At 63.2% G+C, this 17,937-nt stretch overlaps 1 protein-coding gene across 2 annotated transcripts in view; it reads left to right on the top strand.

Annotated features, from left to right (window-relative positions):
* Positions 1-536: 536 nt before the first annotated feature.
* LOC117646517 overlaps positions 537-17,937 on the top strand; it is a 28,027-nt gene continuing 10,626 nt past the window's right edge. The window contains exons 1-9 of one of the 2 annotated variants that reach the window (XM_034387527.1): positions 537-851; positions 7,746-7,948; positions 9,496-9,598; positions 12,782-12,958; positions 13,060-13,251; positions 13,324-13,500; positions 16,153-16,335; positions 17,274-17,453; positions 17,660-17,884. In XM_034387527.1, the coding sequence (XP_034243418.1) occupies positions 755-851; positions 7,746-7,948; positions 9,496-9,598; positions 12,782-12,958; positions 13,060-13,251; positions 13,324-13,500; positions 16,153-16,335; positions 17,274-17,453; positions 17,660-17,884 (1,537 nt within the window). In that variant the 5' untranslated portion in view covers positions 537-754. Of the gene's footprint in view, positions 852-7,745; positions 7,949-9,495; positions 9,599-12,781; positions 12,959-13,047; positions 13,252-13,323; positions 13,501-16,152; positions 16,336-17,273; positions 17,454-17,659; positions 17,885-17,937 lie in introns of both variants that reach the window. The other variant, XM_034387528.1, reaches the window with a different exon arrangement.

Here is a 17,937-nt window from a genome sequence, read left to right as displayed (position 1 = left end):
TCGCCATTATGAGAGAGAGAGAAGGCGAGAGACACGGCTTTGATAAGCAGCGTCCGCCAAAGCCAAGCCAAAGCCGCGACGTCTTATCGTCACTGCCCCCGGCCCCCCGACGGCAAGCCCGGCAAGCGGCAAGCCCGGCAAGCGGCAAGCCCGGCCGTGACTCGGAGAGTGTCCGGGAAGGTGTCATGTTGGGCCTTTCAACCAGTCTAGGCCTGCAACTCATCCAGGCCTTTGTTCTTAGCCGCCGTGTGCTATGCTTCGACCAAACTCTTTGCTGAGACGTAGTTTTGCCAGTGGAGGCGGGGGCGGGGCGGCGTTGCCTCGGGGCAGCGTTCGGCGTTACCCCGTGGCGGCGCGCGGCGGTGGCGCGTGGCGGCACGGCGGCACGGTGTAGCGACGCGAGGCGTGGCGGCGCGCGGCGTCGGCAGGAGCCGGACCGGGACAGCATCCCCCCAGCCAGGCCAGCAGGGCCAGCAGGGCCGCCAGGCAGTACCACGGTAGACTTGCGCGGGTGGAGTCGCGTCGCTCGCAACTCTTGTCGCGTCTCCGTTCCCTCGCTCGTCGCCTCGCCGCCTCGCCGCCCTGCTCGGTGTCGCCCAGTGCCGGTGGGGTAGGCCGCAGCGGCCCGGGTACAGAGCCCGCGCCCCGCGCCGTGCTCGACGCCGCGCTCCACGACGCCGTGCCGAGTGCTGACGGCGGCCAACTGTTGAGGGGGTCCAGGAGCGGTCCGGGACAGGTTCCCGACAGGTCCAGGATGAAAGGACAACCCCGGACGGCGCTGCCCCGGGCGGCCGGCGTCCTCCGCGGCCTCGTCGTCCTGCTGGTCGTCGCGCATCTGGCGGCCGTCGCAAGTAAGTACTAGAGGGAACGCCAGCTTGCCCGTCCCCGGCAGCGGCGGCAGCCCCGGCAGCCCGTCAACGGGGTAATTGCGTTACCTGCTGTCATTTACGCGACGGGACGCAGAAAAATGGCAGTAATAGAAGCGTAACGCAAAGCGCCACGGAGTTGCGACGCGTTTAGGGGGAATGGCGGCAATAAATTTCTCGCGGAGCGGCGGCGACTTTTGTAAGTGAAATTACGCTCCTCTACGGGCCGTAAGGCGAGGGCCTCTCCGTCAAGCGCGCACCTTGCTCCTGCTTGGTGCCGCTCGCTCCCCGGTGACTGATGGCCATGCACGCTCGAGCGCCGTCTCAAGCGCCGCCGAACGCCGCCAAGCGCCACGTGCGAGGGCTGCGAGGGCGGTGGAGGCTGCGCGTTGCGCCCCGCGGTTTGCGGCCTGCGGGGCGTGGCGTGGTGGGGCGCGGCGCGGCGGGCGGGCCTCAGCGTTCTCCTTTCCTTTCTGAAAATTATCGCGAGGCACAGTGACTCGGCGGGGCGGCCGAACATTAAATAGTCATTAGCACGGGCCAAGTATATAACCCGCTTTGGTGGAGGAGGGGGGGGGGGCGTGCATCTCGGCGGAGGGGGCTGGTGGGGCCCCCTTTCGGGCGGGTCGGTGCGGGTCGGTCCAGGTGGGCGTCAGGCAGGACCCCGTGCACTTTGAGCGTGGGCTTTCAGCCGCTTCCAGCTTCAGCGCGCCCCGCGGGGTGTCCCTGGGGGGCTTCGGTCCGCCAAGACGACCGCGCTCTGGCTGGTAGGCTGTCGAGCTGGCCGAGTGCAGAGTCGTGTCCGAAGGGCTCAAGCCAAGGCTGACGCCAAGGCTAAGGGCCCACACGAGGCCCTTGGAGGCGCTGGCGAGGCGCGGGGGCCGGGAGCCCACGCCACGGCCTCGACCACGCCACGGCCACGGGAGACAGGACAGGGCAGTATCTGTTGGAATGAGTCAATGCGGGGTACAGCGTTGCCTGGCGCGGCCTGGCGAGCGGGTTGGCGAGCCCTGAGAGACACGGCCGCGTGAAAGTGTGTGGGTGCAGGGCCCTGCAGGGGGCGGGGCAGGGCGGGGTAGTGCCAAGTTCTCCCACAACATATTATATGAGGCCGTCCTCGCAGACAGGGGGGCGGCAGCTCGTGCTCGTGTGTGTGTGTTTGTGTGTGCGGCGTAGTGTGCGTGATGTGAGCGTGAGCGGGCGGAATAGGTAGACGGCCGGGCAAAAAGTGTGTAGGAAGTGGCGAGGGTTCGCGCAGAACGGAACGCCCAGAATGCGGCTCAACAATTCCGCCCCCTTCCCTCCCCCGGGTCCACCCCCTGGTCCACCCCCGGGTCCACCCCCGGCCGCAGGAGAGGCGACCGCGTGGAGAAAAGCGAAGCGATACAAGTTGATAAAATTAATGGAAGTGGCCGAGGCGGGAATGGGAAGGCGACGCGGCCTTCGTGGTGGCCACGGCGGTCATCATGATCGGTGCGCCGAGGCTGGCCGGCCGGGGCTCGGGCCGGGGACTACGGCGGGGACTACGGCGGGGACCACGGCGGGGACCACGGCGGGGACCACGGCGGGGACACCCCCGGTGACGCCGCCAGTGACGTGGTCCGGCCTCTATCTAATCGTTCAGGTTCAGTGGCCCGATAGCATCACGGTCCAGGCACTCCAGGCACTCCAGGCTCCAGACCTGCCAACCGCAGCCCGCCCATGGCACGCACATCACGCCGGGATCGACCACCTCGAGCCAAGCCGGGCCCTTTGTCGTGCCGGCGTTGCCAACTTTTCAAAGCAATCTTTTCTTTTTTCACTAATGAGCGGCAAGACGCAGAGCACACTGTTCGTTATTTTGGCGCGCGCGCTTCAATGCCCCCTTCCCCCCTCCCCCGCAGAAGGCGCGACAGGCGATCCGGCTAACGAGATTACGCGCGCTTCTCCATTTTGCCGCCGGGAGGCCGGAGGAGAGCGTGCCGCCAACTGTGGCCGGCGGCGTCCCCCAGGACGGCCTCCAGGACGTCCTCCAGGGCGTCTGGAGCCCAGGCCGCTGCACCTGCGGACCGGCGGGGATGGCGTCCGTCCGTGCACGTGCACTCGGGCTGTGCGGACGAGTGCCTCCGCGCCCCTGGGCCCACCGCCCTGCCCCGGTCCCGCAGTGCCCCGCGCCTCGCGCAGCCCCGCGCAGCCCCGCGCAGCCCCGCGCAGCCCCGCGCAGCCCCGCGCAGCCCCGCGCAGCCCGCCGCCCGCGCAGCCCCGCACGGCGTCGCGGTATTGTCTCGCCACCAGCTGCTTGTGCTGCGTCTCCGCCGCCCCCTCCTCCTCCCTCGCCAGACGCCGCCCCGCGCCTCCCCTCCCCCGCCCCGCCCCGCGCGAGCCCCTCCCGGGGCCCAGCCGCCTAGCCCCGCCGCAGCCGGTCCGTCTGAACGCCGCCGTTATATTTTTGAAGCCGGCGAGGATTACGGCCGCTATATGTATTGTTTGGCTGGCGCGGCGGTGCTCTGCTGTGGCGTCGCAACGCCGCCGTCCCGCGCCTGCACCGTGTGTGTGTGTGTGTGTGTGTGTGTGTGTGTGTGTGTGTGTGTGTGTGTGTGTGTGTGTGTGTGTGTGTGTGTGTGTGTGTGTGTGTGGGAGTGAGTGTATGTATAGGTGTGTGTGGGCGTGTCTGGCTCAGTGTTTATGCTGGTTATGCACTTGCGGGGCTGGTGCAGTAGGTGTCCCAGACTATGGCTCATGTTCAAGTTTAGCGATAGGGTGGTTCCGTAAATCACGTGGGCTGGCGGCGGCGTAGCCACAACTAAGCATCTTGTCCAAAAAGACAGCGAAACTTGGCGCAGAAAGGAGAGAGAGCGAGAGCGGGAGAGAGAGAGAGAGAGAGAGAGAGAGAGAGAGAGAGAGAGAGAGAGAGAGAGAGAGAGAGAGAGAGAGAGAGAGAGAGAGAGAGAGAGAGAGGGGGGGGGGATGCAGGTCGATTGGTAACGGCTCTTTTCGCGAACGCTGAAAACCGAAACCGATGCAGCACGACGCGAATGCCACAAAAATGTGAAGGCGGGCGCCCCCGCCCCGGGGCACCGGCCGCCCGGCTGTTCGGAAGTCGCCCCCGGGGACGTCGTCTGGCTGGATCGGATCCCCGATCTTCGGATTCGAGAGAGGCCGCCGGCTGGCGGGTAGGAAGTGGAGTCCTGGGAGAAATGGCGAACGGGGCGGGGAGTCCGCGGGGAGTCCGCGGGGTCCGCGGGGCCCTTCGCGAGACTACGGGACGCTGTGGGAGCCCTGCGGGCAGGTGGGCCGGGGGGAGGCGGAACCGTTGGCTCCATGCTGGCCCCATGCTGATTGGATGGACGAGCCTGGCCTAATCTGCTCAAGTGTTGGTCAGTGGGCTGCTTTGGAGGTCACTGGAGGGGGCAGGTCTAGTCTGCCCTTCTGCCGGCGCGTCACGCCGTCGCGCCGTCGCCACGTCCGACCGTGCGGCCGCTAAGTTCAGAAAGCGCGGACCGCGGCATCTGAAGGTATAGGCGCCCACCGAACGCCTAAGAAAACTGAGAACTCCGTAGTTGGATAACTGGGAAAGCAAAGGAGTTCTTGAACCAGTTTTTCGAATTAGCGAAAACTGACTGGTGTCAACTACTACAACTTTGACACTCATCTTTGTTTTTAAGTTCCGACTTCTGACCAGATCAACGAACGACTTCGTTGAACCAACTACAATTTTTGGGGTAGGGTGTGAATCGCAAAATGATTGGGTGGACGTCCCCGCGCATTTCGCCGCAGTTGCTGCTGCTGATGACCTCCAACGCGTCCTCGGTTGCCTCGGTACGTCGACCTCCTCGTCGTCCTCCTCGGCGGCCTCCTCCCCGTTCCCCGTTGTCCTCGCGTTTTACGCCTGTCGGCATGCCGGGCTGCCAGGCTGCCAGGCCGTAGAATAGCGCGGCGGCGCGGCGCGGCTTGTTAGCCACCCCGGCCCCCGCCCCACCCCGGCCACCCCGCCCCGCGCGGCGTTTGGCGTTTCGACAGGGAAAATGCGATAACGAATTCCGCTCCACGCGCCACGGCGCCGTCCGCGCCGCCACCAGCAGGGCGGCCGGGCCTGTGCCGGGCAGGCCGGGCACATCGACGTGACGACGGCGAGGACGACGCGACGCCTGGCCGCGTCCGATGCCCGAGTACCCGCGGCCGTCCGCGGTCCTTGGTCTCGGCGTCGATGACGCGGGAGAGGGTAGCGCGCTGCAGCACGCCGAGGCTGCACCGGCGCCGGGCGGGGGCGGGGGCGGGGCGGGGGGCAATCTGCATACATTTTGTTGCGGCCGCTTTCGCCATGCTTTCGCAGGCTCGGCACGACTCAAAGTGTTGCGGCGCCGCGACATGCTCCCCCACCCCCACCCCTCCTGCCTCTCTCCAGCCTAACTGCCATTTTGGGCCCGCACACACGCACACATGCCCGCCGTCACACACACGGCCACAGGAGCCCTTGTAAAACCCTTTCCGTCCGGCGCTGCCTGCTGCTGGTGCCTGGCTTTGAACGGCCGCAATGGTCTGCAGTGCCTTTGACGGATCTACTCCACAGCCCTGCCCTGCCGCGCGTGCCGTGCCGTGCGTGCCGTGCCCTACAGTGCCGTGTCCCCGCTGCTCCAGGCTCCAGTTCCCCTTTCTACCTCCGTGCATGCCTCCCTGCCTCCCTGCCTCCCTGCCTGCGGCGTGCTCGATCACGCTCGAATCACTCACATTCCGATGCTTGTTGCGGCCAAGCCGCCAGGCCCCTGTCCGCGGGGTGGGTGGAGGCTGGAGGCCGGAGGGGCGGCCGGAGATATAGTATTCGGAGAACAACCCTGCCCCTCCCCCTCCCCTCGCACGCCCGTCCTCGGTCCCCTTATCCGCCGCACCGCCCGCCTCGTCGCCGGAAACTGCCATACTTTCCATCTTGGTGTGAAACTAAGCCTGAAATGGGTGCCTCATCGGATTGCCCTTCTCGGACACGATCGTCACCCCGCCCCGCCCCGCCCCGCCCCCGCGCACGCCGCGCCAGGAGCACCTCGTCGAGATAAGGACGCCCCGCCCCGCCCGGCCCAACGTGCTTATGGACCCTTACGGCCGCGACGCGCGGGGCGGGGCGGGGCGGGGCGGGGCGGGGCGGGGCGGGGCGGGGCGCCACCTTGTTGCGGGGGGCCTGGATGGTGTCGACGCAGAGACGATTGGTTGCTATCGCCCCGCGCTGCTTCGCACGCCTGTCCCATAGCATGCCCATAGTGCGCCTTGTGCCATAACGAACCGACTCGGCGGCGAAGAAAAAGTTGGCCCTTTCTTTTTTACAAGCCGAGAGTCTAGTAAGGCAACCCCTGTCCTTCCCTCGGGGCTGCCAGTCCAGCGCCGGCCCCACCCCCCCCCGCCCCGCCCCGCCCCGCCCCGCCGTCAGCGTCCGTGTAGTCTGGCCACTCTAATGCCGGCTAAAAAAGGCGAGAAAGGGACTGGTCCCGCTTCTTTCTGCTTCCAGCCTTTCACGTTCCACTTTCTTCGCTTCTGCCGCGGCCCGGCGCTGCCCCGTCCCGTCCCCTCGGCCCGCACGCCGCTCCGTGGCGCTCCTTCTTCTCCTTCTTCTCGTTTCACAAAACAGGGACAGGGCCGACAGTGCCGACGGGGCCGGCGGGGCGACCAAAGGGCGAGATTGATCAACTCCAGGCCTTCAGCTTCCAGGCTTCCCGGCCTGCGGGTTCCCCTCAACGCAGCTGCTCGAGGCAAAGTCGATTAGAAGCAAAACAGGAAAAAAGGGAGGCAAGCCGTCGGGGTGGACGGCAGCAGCCGAGGCGGCAGCAGCGCTACTTCGGGAAAGAAAAAGAGTGACTGCTGCAGACCGTCCGCAGCAGACTGATTCCGCGAGGCGCTTTCGTCGCTCCGTCTCTCTCGCACTCGTGGAGCATTCCGTGTAGGTGCGAGAGAGACTCTCGGGGCGCAGCGAGCGCCTGGAGGGTAGGCCGCGGAGCTGTGTGCAGTGTGCACGCCGCGTGGCGTGTCTCCAGGCGGCCGGGTCCGCGCCACGCCGCGCCACGCCGCGCCACGCCGCGCGCTGCCCGCAGATTGTGCATTCCTCTCCACGGCCCACGGCGCCGTGCATTCTTGCCGCCACTCCCCCCCCCCCACGCATTTTCGCTGGAGGTGGACATGCAGTACATCCCGGACTCCGCCCCAGTCCTTTGTGTCCTGCCCCTCCCCCTCCCTCTCTGGTCCGGGCGTGCGCCACCGCTGATAAGAAAACGTAAGTAGAAGGGGGGGGGGGGGGGCGACCGCGGGGCACAGCGGGTCCCTCAGCCCCTCCCCCCTCCCCTTCCTTTTCAATTCACCCCAGCGTCACCAGTAATTAGCTGGCCTTCCATCAGTTGGTCAGGCTGGTCAGGCACACCGCGGGCGCCTTTTATTATTTCTTCCGTAAAATGTCATTAAAAAAAAAAATTGTACCCAATTTTAAAGTTTCCTGTCCACCGCGACCACCGCGGCCCCCAGCGTCCCCGCCGTACGGTTCGCCGGGTTTATCTGCGCTATCTCCGGGCGGCACATCCACGACGCGGATTCTGGATCCCAGATTCCACATTCCAGAGATTAGGCAGGCAGGCAGGCGGAACGCGGAACGGACGCAAGGATTTGGAAAAGGACTAGAGGAGCGGTCGGGGCGGCGGCGGACCGTATTTGCATATATGCAAATCTAATGGGGTGGCCAATTATTGGGGTTTGCAGTAATCTGGGTCCTTCCTTCCAGGGCGGGGCGGGGCGGGGCCCAGCCGCTTAGTGTAATTTGTTCCACAAGCGCAGAACGAGGCCGTCAGCGTTTGCCGACGACGAGCTCCCAGGCGAGATGGCAAATGAAATAGGAGCCGATTTTTGTTTCAAATTCTGTTCTGTTCGCAGGCGGGCGGCGCGTCCACTCCAAGCGCTACTCCGAGACGGCCACGCAGCAGGCCGCGCAGACCGCGCAGGCCCCGCAGACCCTGGCGCCGGAGGAGGACGAGGACTACGACGAGGAGGCCGAGGACGACGAGCGCGTCTACAAGAACCCGCGGAACTCACCGTCCGCCGTGTGCCCTCGCGACGAGGAGCATGCCAACTTCCTGGTGAGTGTGTGAGAGAGAGAGAGAGAGAGAGAGAGAGAGAGAGAGAGAGAGAGAGAGAGAGAGAGAGAGAGAGAGAGAGAGAGAGAGAGAGAGAGAGAGAGAGAGAGAGAGAAAGAGAGCGCGGCGGTACCGGCAGCGGCCGGCCTTGGTGCTGTAGAGACCTAGAGACTGACGGAGAAGCGCGGGCGCCGATAAGCGCACCAACAGTTTCTCATACTCCTCGCGCGCGGCCGGAGAGCTCTCTCATATTCCGGACAAAATGCCAGCGCACGCACTTAACGGCTGGAGAAGGTTTTTCGGTCACAGCTTCCAAACCGTTCTAGATAGAGGGGTATAGTAAGCGAGCCGATTGTAGGTCTCTGTACAAGCTACAATCGGCTCGCTTACTGTACCACTCTAGCTTGAACGGTTTTCGAGATGTGCCCGAAAAACTGTTCCGGCTGACTGCTGCGCTCCGCCTCGCCCCACCTTACCGCACCGCTCTCCGCTCCGCTCCCTGTCCCCTCCCCGCTCCCTTCTGGGCCGGGCCAGACAAAATGGCCGCCAGCGCGCGACGGCGCCCGCGCTTCTCCGTCAGTCTCTAGGTCTCTATGGTGCTGGAGCCGGGGTGAGCCGGGGCTGGGAGGCAGACGTGACGGTCGCCAAACGACTAGCGCAGGTCCACGCCGGCCGCGTCGACTGGCCTGGACGTCTGGAAGTGGGCTATATCGGTGCAGCCCTGACCTTGGCCCTGTTGGACAACCCTACTGGGCAGTACCACCGGCCCCGCTGCTGCCCCGCTCCTGTTCCTGTAGTACCTCGTCTCCTCTCGCCACCCGTGCCGAGCAGCGAGCGCGCAGCGCGTGCAGCGTGTGCCCTCCACTGTGTAGTACCTGCCGAGGGGAGCCGAGTGGGACTCGCTGCGAGTTTGCGAGGCACTGCAAGGGAAGGCCTTGCCTGCCTCGGCCTGCCTGCACCAGGAGGATCCTCTTAACCTCCCTCCCTCTCCCGAGATCGGATTATGCTGCAGGCCGCATTGAAACCTAGACTCGAGGCTCGAGGCAAAGACAAGCACCCCGCCAGCGACGTCCCCCGAGACGAGAAGCCTCCTTGCTTGCCGTAGGACACTCCAGCGCCGCGTGTCCGCGTCTCTGTGAGCGAAGAACGTGTGTGCGTGTGCGGGGCGTGTGTGTGTGTGTGTGTGTGTGTGTGTGTGTATGTGTGTGTCAAAGAGCGAGAGGGTAGGCAGGCAGCTAGAGAGCGAGGGGGGGGGGGGAGCGGGGAGGGAAGATGGTGCCGATGCCACTTGTTGCGGCAACGAACAAGAGAAACATCGCGGTGAGTGGAAATGAAGTAGGGGGAGCGGCGGCAGAACGGGGCGCATAGTGAGGGCGCCGAGGATGCCGAGAGCGAGAGGGCGAGGGACGAACTTCGAGCACGGGGACGCCGGCGTTGAGGCACCGCTGCCGCGCACCGGCGAAGCCTGCCAGCTTCCCAGCCCGCCCCGCCCGTTCTGTTTGCGCTGTTTGCGCAGGCCGTGCTGACTTATCCTCTTTCCCTGCTTCCAGGGCCAGACGTGCCTGCGGAAGTGCTCCTCGGACGAGGACTGCAAGAGCAAGAAGAAGAAGTGCCGTTGCGACGGTACCTGCGGCATGTCCTGCATCAAGCCGGGTGAGTTGCGCGTCGCATTCCAGCTCCTCCCAGACCTCCGGGGCCTCCAGGACGGCCTCCAGGACGGCCTCCAGGACCTCGGCACGCCGTCGAGCCCGAGACGCAGGCCCGCGCGCCACACCATCACGGCAGCCCGGGCCAGGCGGCCTCAGCCCCGCAACGCGCGCTGTCAGGGCAGGCACGGTCGCCACTACGTCACAAAGGACGTGCCCTGCTGGGGCGGGGCGGGGCGGGGCGGGGCTTGACGTGTTTTCACTCCGTCAGAGTGACATAATGTGCACAGCAGTGAAGCGAGCACAAGCCGCACACAGCACACCGCGAAGCAGCAAAAACAGGATGAAACGGAACACACGTAGCAAAAGTGTAGCAAAGCGTAGCAAGGGATAAAAGGGACATTTTCTGCGTTCTACGAAGTTTCCTTTGAGTCGGACTCCACCCTCCAGGTTTTTCCCCCACGTGGCTTTCCTGCCGCACGGCGTCGGTGGACTGCAGTGTCATTAACGCCGTGCGCGCGCCGCCTCCACGCCCGTAATCGCATTATTATATTCCCATGTGTGCCGTATGAGCGGTGCACCGGTAACTGCTGGGCGCGAGAGGGGAAACCCCCCCCCCCCTCAGCGACCCGCTTTAAAGAGTTTGGCCTAAATGTGCAGGCCGACCGTCTACACATTCACACATTCACACACACGCACACACACCAACGCGCGCGCCCCCAGAGCTTACGGGTCACGGATCACACGCACGCACCCACACACGCAGCCAGCCCGCAGCGCTGCGGTCCAGGCCCAGCGTGCAGCATGCAGGCCTGCTTCGTGTGGGTAACGAACCGAGGCTCGGCCCGGCACGGCCCGGCACGGCCGGTGCGCATGTTTGCGCACCTACCCCGCCCCGCCCCAGCACCATGTCACCGAGGCCGCGCCCGCCGCACGGCCGCCCTGTAACTGCATACGGGCGACACATGTCCCCGGGGAGGGCTGACCGCACTGGCCCGGAGCGCCGCCACCGCCGCCACCGCCGCCACCGCCGCCACCATGGTCCCCGCGGTGGCCGCCCTGTTCCGCCCTGGTTTCGCCCTGCCTCCACCCTGGTGCCGCTGGTGTCCTTCTCGGGGGCTGGCTGCTTGTTTCGTCTGTGCTCCCGAAGACAAAGTCGTCGCCGCGTGCGTTTCCCGTCGATGGCGCCGTTTCGAACACAACAGCTGCGAAAACTCGCGTGGAATCACCCGGAATTGCCCGCCTCTCGGGGAAGGGCCGTTTCCTGTCCCCCACCCCCTCCACCCCCGCCAGCGCGCGCCGCCCCCGCGCCGCCCCCGCGCCGCCCCCGCGGCAGTATCGCGGCAATACCTTCCTACCCCGCCTCTAAAGGAGTCCATTACCCGATCGCCTCCCGGATAGCCGACTGCAGGTGCTCTGCTCCCCGCCCCTCCAAGGTCTTCCCTGGTCTTCCCTGTCTTTCCCGGGTCTTGCCGTCCGAGCCAGGCCGGAGCAAGGCCAGGTGCAGCTGGAGTCCGCGCCGAGGCCCCGCGGCCCCGCGGCCAGCGAGGAGAATCAGGCTGGAGCGGGGCTTCGCTGGAGGGTGGAGGGCATAGCGGGCATAAGCTACTCTGACGGCCCAATGACAGATCCCATTTGGCGGGGCTCGGCGCGGCACCGTCAGGAGGAGCCTACCCGGCCCATTCTCCCTTGTCACACTTCCCGACACGACCCACCCCCGGCCGTCCCCGCCGTCCCCGCCGCCCCGCGCCGCCCCCGGACCGCTCAGCACGACGTGAAGTGGAACGCGCAAGAAGACGAAAGTGGGCCAGCAAGGGATAGCGTGGCACGGCGTGGCACGGCGCGGCACGGCGCCCGTCCCCTGCACTCCATCATGCCTTAAATCCCCGGGATCCCCGCGAATCCCTGAGGATCCCTGACGCCACTTGTTCCCTGCGCGGGGCGGGGCGGGGCGGCGCGGGGCGGGGCGGGGCGGGGTGGGGCGGGGCGGGGCGGGGCGGGGGCGGCGAGGCCTTAGGTCGGCCCTTTGGCCCATCACCATAAAAGAGCGCGCGGCTTGGCTCCCGCTCTCTCGTTCGGGTCGAGCAGCGTCTAGCGGCCTCGTCCGGGGCGGCACGGCGGCACGGCGGCACGGCGGCACGGCGGCATGGCGCGGACTGGAACGCCAATGCCGTCGTTGGCGTCGTTGTCGTTCTCGCTCCGCCCGCCCTTATTATCACCAGACACACTCGTCCTTTTTTCCAGCCTCCTCCCCGATGGCAACAGCTTGGCTGCACGCCGTGCCGCGCCGTGCCGCGCCGCCCTGTGTGTCCCGTGGCGGCCCGTGGCGCGGCCCCACCCCATCACGGCCGTCTCGGCCGTCGCCTCGGCAAGGAGCGCTTTCTTGTGGTCTTCGAGGACGATGCTTCATCATGTCGCTATCAAGATGAATTGTGCTGCGTATCGCGCTGGGAAAAAAAGAAAGGCTGCTGGAAAAACGAACCGACGCGCTTATTGCCAGTCGCAAGAAGGACGAGGAGGACCCCGACAGCGCCAACTAGTGGCGCGCCGCGGCGGCAAACGGCAAGGACAGAGGACCGCGTCGTTCGGCGACTTCGAGTCCTTCACCGCCGTTGCCGTTAGCAGCCGCCCGGCGCGTTATTTCTTTATCACCTCCTGTCTCTCTCACTCTCGTTGGCGATCCGCGAGGAGCGACAAGGACAGAGCTACGACGTAGCGTTACGTAATCTGTGGATGATCGCGCCGTCGCCTTGTTGGGTCGTTTGCCTTCCCGGCGGGCCGGCGCGGCGTGGTGCGGTAGGGCGGGGACGGTGCCGATATCCGATTACAAACCGATAATTAGTGAGGATCGGAGGCGGGGCGGCGACGCGGCAACATGGGCCTAGGAGGGCAGTCAACCCGGAGGCGGGCTGGAGGCTGCTGGAGGCGGAGGAGGCCCTGCGCGAGATTCCGCGAGGCCACCCCGATAACACATGCCTAGCCGCGTGTGAAGATGGCAGTGCGATTGGCCGCGTCCCGGATGGCTTCGCCACCCCCGCCGCCCCCGCCACCCCCGCCGCCCCCGCCACCCCCGCCGCCCCCGCCACCCCCGTCGCCGCCCCCACCTGGAGCCCGCTGGAGCCCGCGGCAAACTATGTCCCCGGAAAGTTGGCAAGTTTGAAAGTGTTTTCTCTTCTCTGTCGCCCCCCAGACCGCGAGTGCCCCGACCTGGACCCGCTGCCCGTGGGCAACGTGACGACCACGGGCCGCTTCTTCGGGGACACGGCCACGTACGCGTGCGAGATGGGCTTCCACCTGGTGGGGCTGCGGGTGCGCTCCTGCCAGGCCGACGGTCACTGGTCGGGCCAGCAGCCCACCTGCAAGAATGGTAAGCCCAAGCCCCGGCCGCGAGGGGAGAGAGGAGGGCGCCGAGAACGCGCGACAACGGTGAAATAAATTCAAATAAATGCGATGGAGGCGTCTTTCCAGTGTACTGCCGCACGCCGCCGCCCATGGACCACGCGCGGCACAACGCGCTGCAGCTGCAGACCACGTTCGACGTGGGCACCACGCTCAAGTACCAGTGCCACTCCGGCTACGTCACCAACGGCTTCCCCACGGCCAAGTGCCTCGCCATGGGCGGATCCGCGTCCTGGTTCGGCCCGGACATTTCGTGCGAGCGTAAGTAGCGCACTTTTCTTTCTGACGAGGCAACTTTGGACTACTTTTTCTGATTGTTTGTTTCGAACTCAGCCCGGACCTGCGGCCAGCCCGCCGACCCGGAGAACGGTTGGCACAAGGCGTCGTGCTACACGTACACCTGTCGCGCCACCTACGAGTGCGCCAAGGAGTACGAGCTGGTGGGGCGCGCCGAGAGGACCTGCCAGGCGGACGGCACCTGGAGCCCCAAGGACCTGCCCACCTGTGTGCGTAAGTGGAGTTCCGAGCGACGCCCCGAGCGCGCCGAGGGCGTCGAGGGCGTCGAGGGCGTCGAGGGCGAGGGCCTGGGGGACGAGGACGGGGGCGGCCAGGTCGCGGTCACCACGGCCGCCGCGTAGGGGGGCGTCGCGTCGCCCCGATTCGCAGTCTTCGTAGTCGACTCTGTGCCAGATCATTCTCATTGTCACTCACAGCGTCCCGGTGTCTCTCTCGTCATACTCTTCCTGTCTCTCGCTGTCATCTCATTGTCTGTCTTCATACACTTCGTGTTATCCGGTTGACTTGACCGCTTTTGGGTCGTGGTTCTTAGAAGGGGTGGACTCTGGTAGTCAGAGAGGCATGTAGCTTAGGCCTTACTCATCTCATCTGTACCCACCTTAGCTCCGTACGCAACTATGCAACTTTCAGACGGTCTATGGACAATATGCCAATTGATGTTAGAGGAGAGACAATGCCTCATTTCAGAGACAAGCCATCCTAATGAAGAAAGAGACGGAAGAGTTAGTCCTTGTCTGTCTTTTCTTGTCGCCCCTTGTAGGCAGACGTCTGCGCTGATGCTGTTGTTGTGCTTTCCAGAGGGCAGCCACGAGTCCGCGTCTAGTAATTCTTGTTCTTCCAGAGTGCATGGTTGCCGGCACTGCCCGCCCTCGGCCAGTGGAAGACTCCGGGTGGTGACGAAACATGTAAAAAAAAAAGAAAAAAAAGGAAACAAAGAAAATTAGACGAAGAAAACAGCCGGTTTTTATTTTAAAAATTGTGTAACTTTTATTCCGACCCGTGAGCTAAAATTTCGGCTCAGTGATTAATAAATTCCAATTTTAGATTTTAATTTTAATTGTTTTAAGTTAGTTATAGAACTCACAGCTGAGAGATCGAAAAGAGAAACAAATTTCCAGGGGCTCTCAAAACGGTGCTTTCTCACAGTGTATCCTCTCACTTTTCTTCGCAAATTGTCCATGAGTATTTCTGGCTAATACTGTATTATTGGTGTGTTTGATGTTAAATTTGGACCTTCTTCCTAAGGCTGTACGACAGGTAAATATTGGTAATAGAAACTAGCACCTGAACCACATAATAAGCACTAGTGTAGTTGGCTACGACTCGACGCGGCGAGCTCTAGACAACGTAGTCCAAGACGTAGTCCGTGTCGGGGCTCCCTCTCTGGCTACCCCTCGAGCTTCCCACCTCGGCCCACCTCTCTCGGCCTGCCCGGCCGGTTTCCTTTCCGAAACGACCCTCAAACCACCTGTAGTCCGGGAGCCAGAGCTCCGAAGCATACCGTGGGGGTGCACGATCACACTGCCTAGCGCCTCATTGGCTTGTTAGTTCCTTAAAAAAAAAGTGCTTCCTCGAGGGAACAGACTTGTGAATAAGATGTAATCAATATGACCGAACTGGAGCGATCGTGGATCTCTTATATAGTCACATTCCAGAGGGAAAATAATGGTGAATTTTCTGTAAGACTGTGTAACCTGTTCTCAATAAAATATTGAGAGGAAGAAACGCATTGTTTTATTTCTGTGTGACAAGCCACCTCCTCGGTATGTGTTAGGGGTCAGACCCACCGAGTGCCCCACGCTTCAAAGGAGATAATTTATGAGAACATGAAAAGAACGAAAAGAGAGAGATTTATCGGCAAACACTTCGAAACATTAGGCCGCCAGCGAGCGCGCTTTGTGAGTCGTGAATGACGTTAAAAAGTCATCACTCAAAAAACAAAAGCAAATTAAATGTGGCCAACCCATAAAAAATAAATGAACTGCCATAAATAATTGAAAGAAAGTGCGGCTTGCCCTCTGCTTGCTGGCATGTTGTGTGTAGTCACTAGGCAATAGACACCACTTCCTCAGTTAAAAGGGAAAAGAAACACCGGTGCATACCTCAGCACGGGTGGACAGGTTGCCGGGGGCTAGTTTTCAACCCCTACCCAACCCCAGCACGGTCTTCGCTAAGCACTCTGGGCACCTTGCATGGCAGATAGAAGCACCAGCCAGAAATAGTGCCGAAAAAAAGAAGTGGAAAGTCCAATTAAAACACTACGCTGTGCGAAATGCAACTGGATATTCTACTTCTGACTGGGTTCCCAGGAGTAATTTTTGGGGGCACACCACACACCGCCAGGGTTCAAAGTGTACAATCCCCTTTGGACGGGATTTGAACCCAGAACCGTGCCACCTGCACCTATTTCCTCGGGAGGCCCCCAGCCGATTTAGGAGGCCGAATGCCGGATACACACACTGCAATGCCATCATAGAGTAGCGAGGTGTCTCATAGATTTCTCACTCATTGCTCCATTGTAGCTCACGGTAGAATCTTCATTGCATTCTCCTTTCTGTGTCCATTTCGATGTCGCGTCTGTCTCATATGCCTTCTTTATTCATTTTTCATTGCATTTCATTCAAACTTCATGAGACAAAACGTTCGTTTTCTCCTCATTCTCGAATCACGTCGTTCTCACTGTCCTCGCCGTGAATCCAGCAAGACTACGATGATCGCAAGCGGTCGCTTCCGGTCGGAAGGGCCGTGCCGAGGTTCCAATGTTTTTGTTTTATTATTTTGTCGTTAAACTACTTGCCGGCGAGCGGCGCGGGCCGCGGCGCTGGCGCTCTAGATACCTGGTTTGTCCTCGTTTGGGCTTTGCAGTTGTGGCCGAGGTCGAGTGCCCCGCCCCGGAGAACCCCGTCAACGGGCGCGCCATCTACACCCGCCAGGCCTACAACTCGGTCGTGTCCTACGAGTGCAACTACGGCTACTCCCTGGTGGGCGACGCCACGAGGAAGTGCGGGGCCGACAGACGCTGGTCCGGACACAAGCCAGCGTGCCAAGGTGGGTGCCCTCCACTTTTAGCATTTAACAACGTCTAAATTACTCGAAAATCAAGCCGCTTCAAGTTAAACCTCGTCAATCGATCTAGTTTTTCGAGCTACCAAAAAGCAGCGGTTTAGGCGCAACCAATTTTTTGTTCCCCTCTGAGGGAGAGAGAGAGCAGAAACGCCTGTTATAGCGGCGTGGTCTGTCCGTACCCGATTGCTTTCATTCGGCTGCGGGGCTTTAACATTCACTCTCACTCGCCTAGAGTGCACTCGCCCACTCTGCACGACGCCGGGCACCGCCTTGTAAGTCTTGTAAGTGCGAAGCAGCGCGAAGCAGGCGCACAGTGGGCCAGAAGACCGGTGGAGGTGGCCACAACTCTAGACGCGTTTTGAGCTCCAGAGTCGCTAAATGGGACTCGAACCGAACGTGTGACCCCACCAATGGATTCCTCGTTCGAAGAGCAATCCATTGGTGGGGTCACAGGTTCGGTTCGAGTCCTGATTAGCGACTCTGGAGCTCAAAACGCGTCTAGAGTTTTGACCACCTCCACCGGTCCTCTGGCCCACTGTGAGGCGGCTGGCTGGAAAACTTACAGGGCGGTGCCGCGGGGCGGGAGGCTGCCTCGGAGGCTGGCCATGCATGCATGTGAGGCTCGCGAGGAGGCACGCATGGCGACACTGTGCACGCCGGCACGCGGCACGGGACGGCAAATCCCACCTTTCGGACTTGTTCATTTCTTGGCATTTCGAAATCGCATTCGTGGCACCACGTTTGCCCGTCGCTGCGGCCTCGCTGCGGCGTCGTGGCGGCGTGAGGCACGCACGCCAGCAGGCACGGGTAGACTAAGGAGCGAACGGCCGGGTGCGGGCGCTCTGTAAGTGGCGTCGGCAGGCCGTGTTGTTTGTGTGAGTGTGTGTGTGTAACCCGGAACCGGACCCGCGGTGGCCTAGAGATCAATTGCGGAGACCCTGGGCCGCTGTACAACGGATGGCTGGAGAACTTAGAGGGCGGCACGGGGCTCGGCGCGTCCGTCATCTTCCGCTGCAAGGAGGGCACGAGGCTGGAGGGCAACTCGTCGTCCGTGTGCCAGATCGACGGCCACTGGCGGTACCCGTCCCCCCGCTGCATGGGTGAGCCCGCATCGCCTAACGCTTCGCCAGCGTCGCTTCGCCTAGTCGGGGTCGTAGTGGGTGCTTCGGCCTTCGCCTCGCCGGGGCTTGTTAAGTGCGGTTGCCGCCGACCTTCCCGCCTGCTTCCGACGGCTCGTAGTCGTAGACGTCGTCGTGGACGTGCCGGCCGCGCGGGCCGACCAGTGCAACGTGTGGCGTGCTTGCAGCGCCGTGCGTCGTGCCCAAGATCATCAACGGCACGGTGAAGCCGCGCGGCGTGAGCAACAACACGGACGACTTGATGGGGGCCATCGGCGCGGACGGCGCACAGACCGTGCAGCACGGCGAGCAGCTCGTGGTGCACTGCGAGCCGCGCTACGAGTTCCTCAACAACGGCACGCCCGTCACCTGCAACAACGGCACCTGGACGCAGATCCCCAAGTGCCAGCCAGGTACGCGACGGCGGGGGTGGGGTTGACGGTGAGAGTGGCCAGCCGCACCAGCC

The sequence above is a fragment of the Thrips palmi genome, unplaced genomic scaffold, assembly GCF_012932325.1.
Source record: "Thrips palmi isolate BJ-2018 unplaced genomic scaffold, TpBJ-2018v1 HiC_scaffold_19, whole genome shotgun sequence".
NCBI lineage: Eukaryota > Metazoa > Arthropoda > Insecta > Thysanoptera > Thripidae > Thrips > Thrips palmi.
This window is presented reverse-complemented; position numbering and strand designations above follow the sequence as displayed.